This window comes from Camelina sativa, unplaced genomic scaffold (assembly GCF_000633955.1).
Source record: "Camelina sativa cultivar DH55 unplaced genomic scaffold, Cs unpScaffold00566, whole genome shotgun sequence".
Lineage (NCBI taxonomy): Eukaryota > Viridiplantae > Streptophyta > Magnoliopsida > Brassicales > Brassicaceae > Camelina > Camelina sativa.
The window spans coordinates 85,084-85,955 of record NW_010921733.1 but is presented as its reverse complement, the minus strand read 5'-3'; the positions used below and the strand labels follow the sequence as shown (position 1 = coordinate 85,955).

General features: G+C 42.7%; 1 protein-coding gene across 1 annotated transcript in view; it reads right to left on the bottom strand.

The window, feature by feature from the left end:
• Positions 1 to 865, bottom strand: part of LOC104773539 (protein CER1-like 1) — a 2,727-nt gene extending 1,862 nt beyond the window's left edge. The window contains exons 1-3 of the mRNA XM_019242685.1: positions 607 to 865; positions 293 to 400; positions 3 to 205 (exon numbers count right to left, since the gene is read on the bottom strand). Coding sequence (XP_019098230.1) covers positions 3 to 205; positions 293 to 400; positions 607 to 810 — 515 coding nt within the window. The 5' untranslated portion in view covers positions 811 to 865. The remainder of the gene's footprint in view (positions 1 to 2; positions 206 to 292; positions 401 to 606) is intronic.
• Positions 866 to 872: the final 7 nt, after the last annotated feature.

Genomic DNA, 872 nt, shown 5'->3' with positions numbered 1-872 from the left:
ACACCTTGACGCCCTTTTGGCATAGAGCAAAGACAACGGCCGACGCAACCTTTGTGAGATTTCCTCTAAAGACAATCTCTGTGGTTTCCTTAGGAATATTGTTGACCACCACCGCAGCTGCCATGCTGCTTCCATCCACTAGTCTTATCTTCAACTTTGGATACTTTTGCACGTACATCTCTCCATACCCGTTTAGCTCCGCCCGCTCATTAATCGTGTGTTAATTAGTTACTTATCCAATAGTTATTCAATATTCATATATATATGATAGCTTTGAAGTAAATAAACTTACATTGTTCATGAGGCCAAGACTCATTACTTTTACACCCTTTGCATCTGCTTCAAGGATAGCTCCCTCTATTAAATTGTTGATGGACTCATGGCGGCGCTGTGATTTATACTACGACCGCATGTTTTATGAGGCAAAATTAGTATTAAACTTTATATGAAAATTACAAAAGGTATACCCACGAGAAAATATTTCTTTGTTCAAATTAAAAAAATTACGCACGCATGTGTTGTTGTTTGTTTGAAAAAATAGTAGTGAAGTCTAACATAAAAAGTAAACCCGTACGTTTGTGTCAAGAGAGAGAGGAAAATGCTTACGTGAAAGGAAAACTTGGGAAGGAGGTGAGAGTGAAGGGTGAGGTGACGGAGACGGTTTCGCTCAAAGACCAAGGTGCGCGAGGAGAGAGCGGAGGTGAGAACAAATGAGCATAGGAGAGTGAAGGGCCACATGAAGCATGTGAGATACCATGGGGATCGATTCCACAAGGGGAAAGAGGAGAGGGAAGGGAAGCCAAGGCGCATTTGGTAGATGGAGTCGTGAGTGGTGAGGTGAGTGAGGTAGATGACGTCGGGTGAGTCCTCCT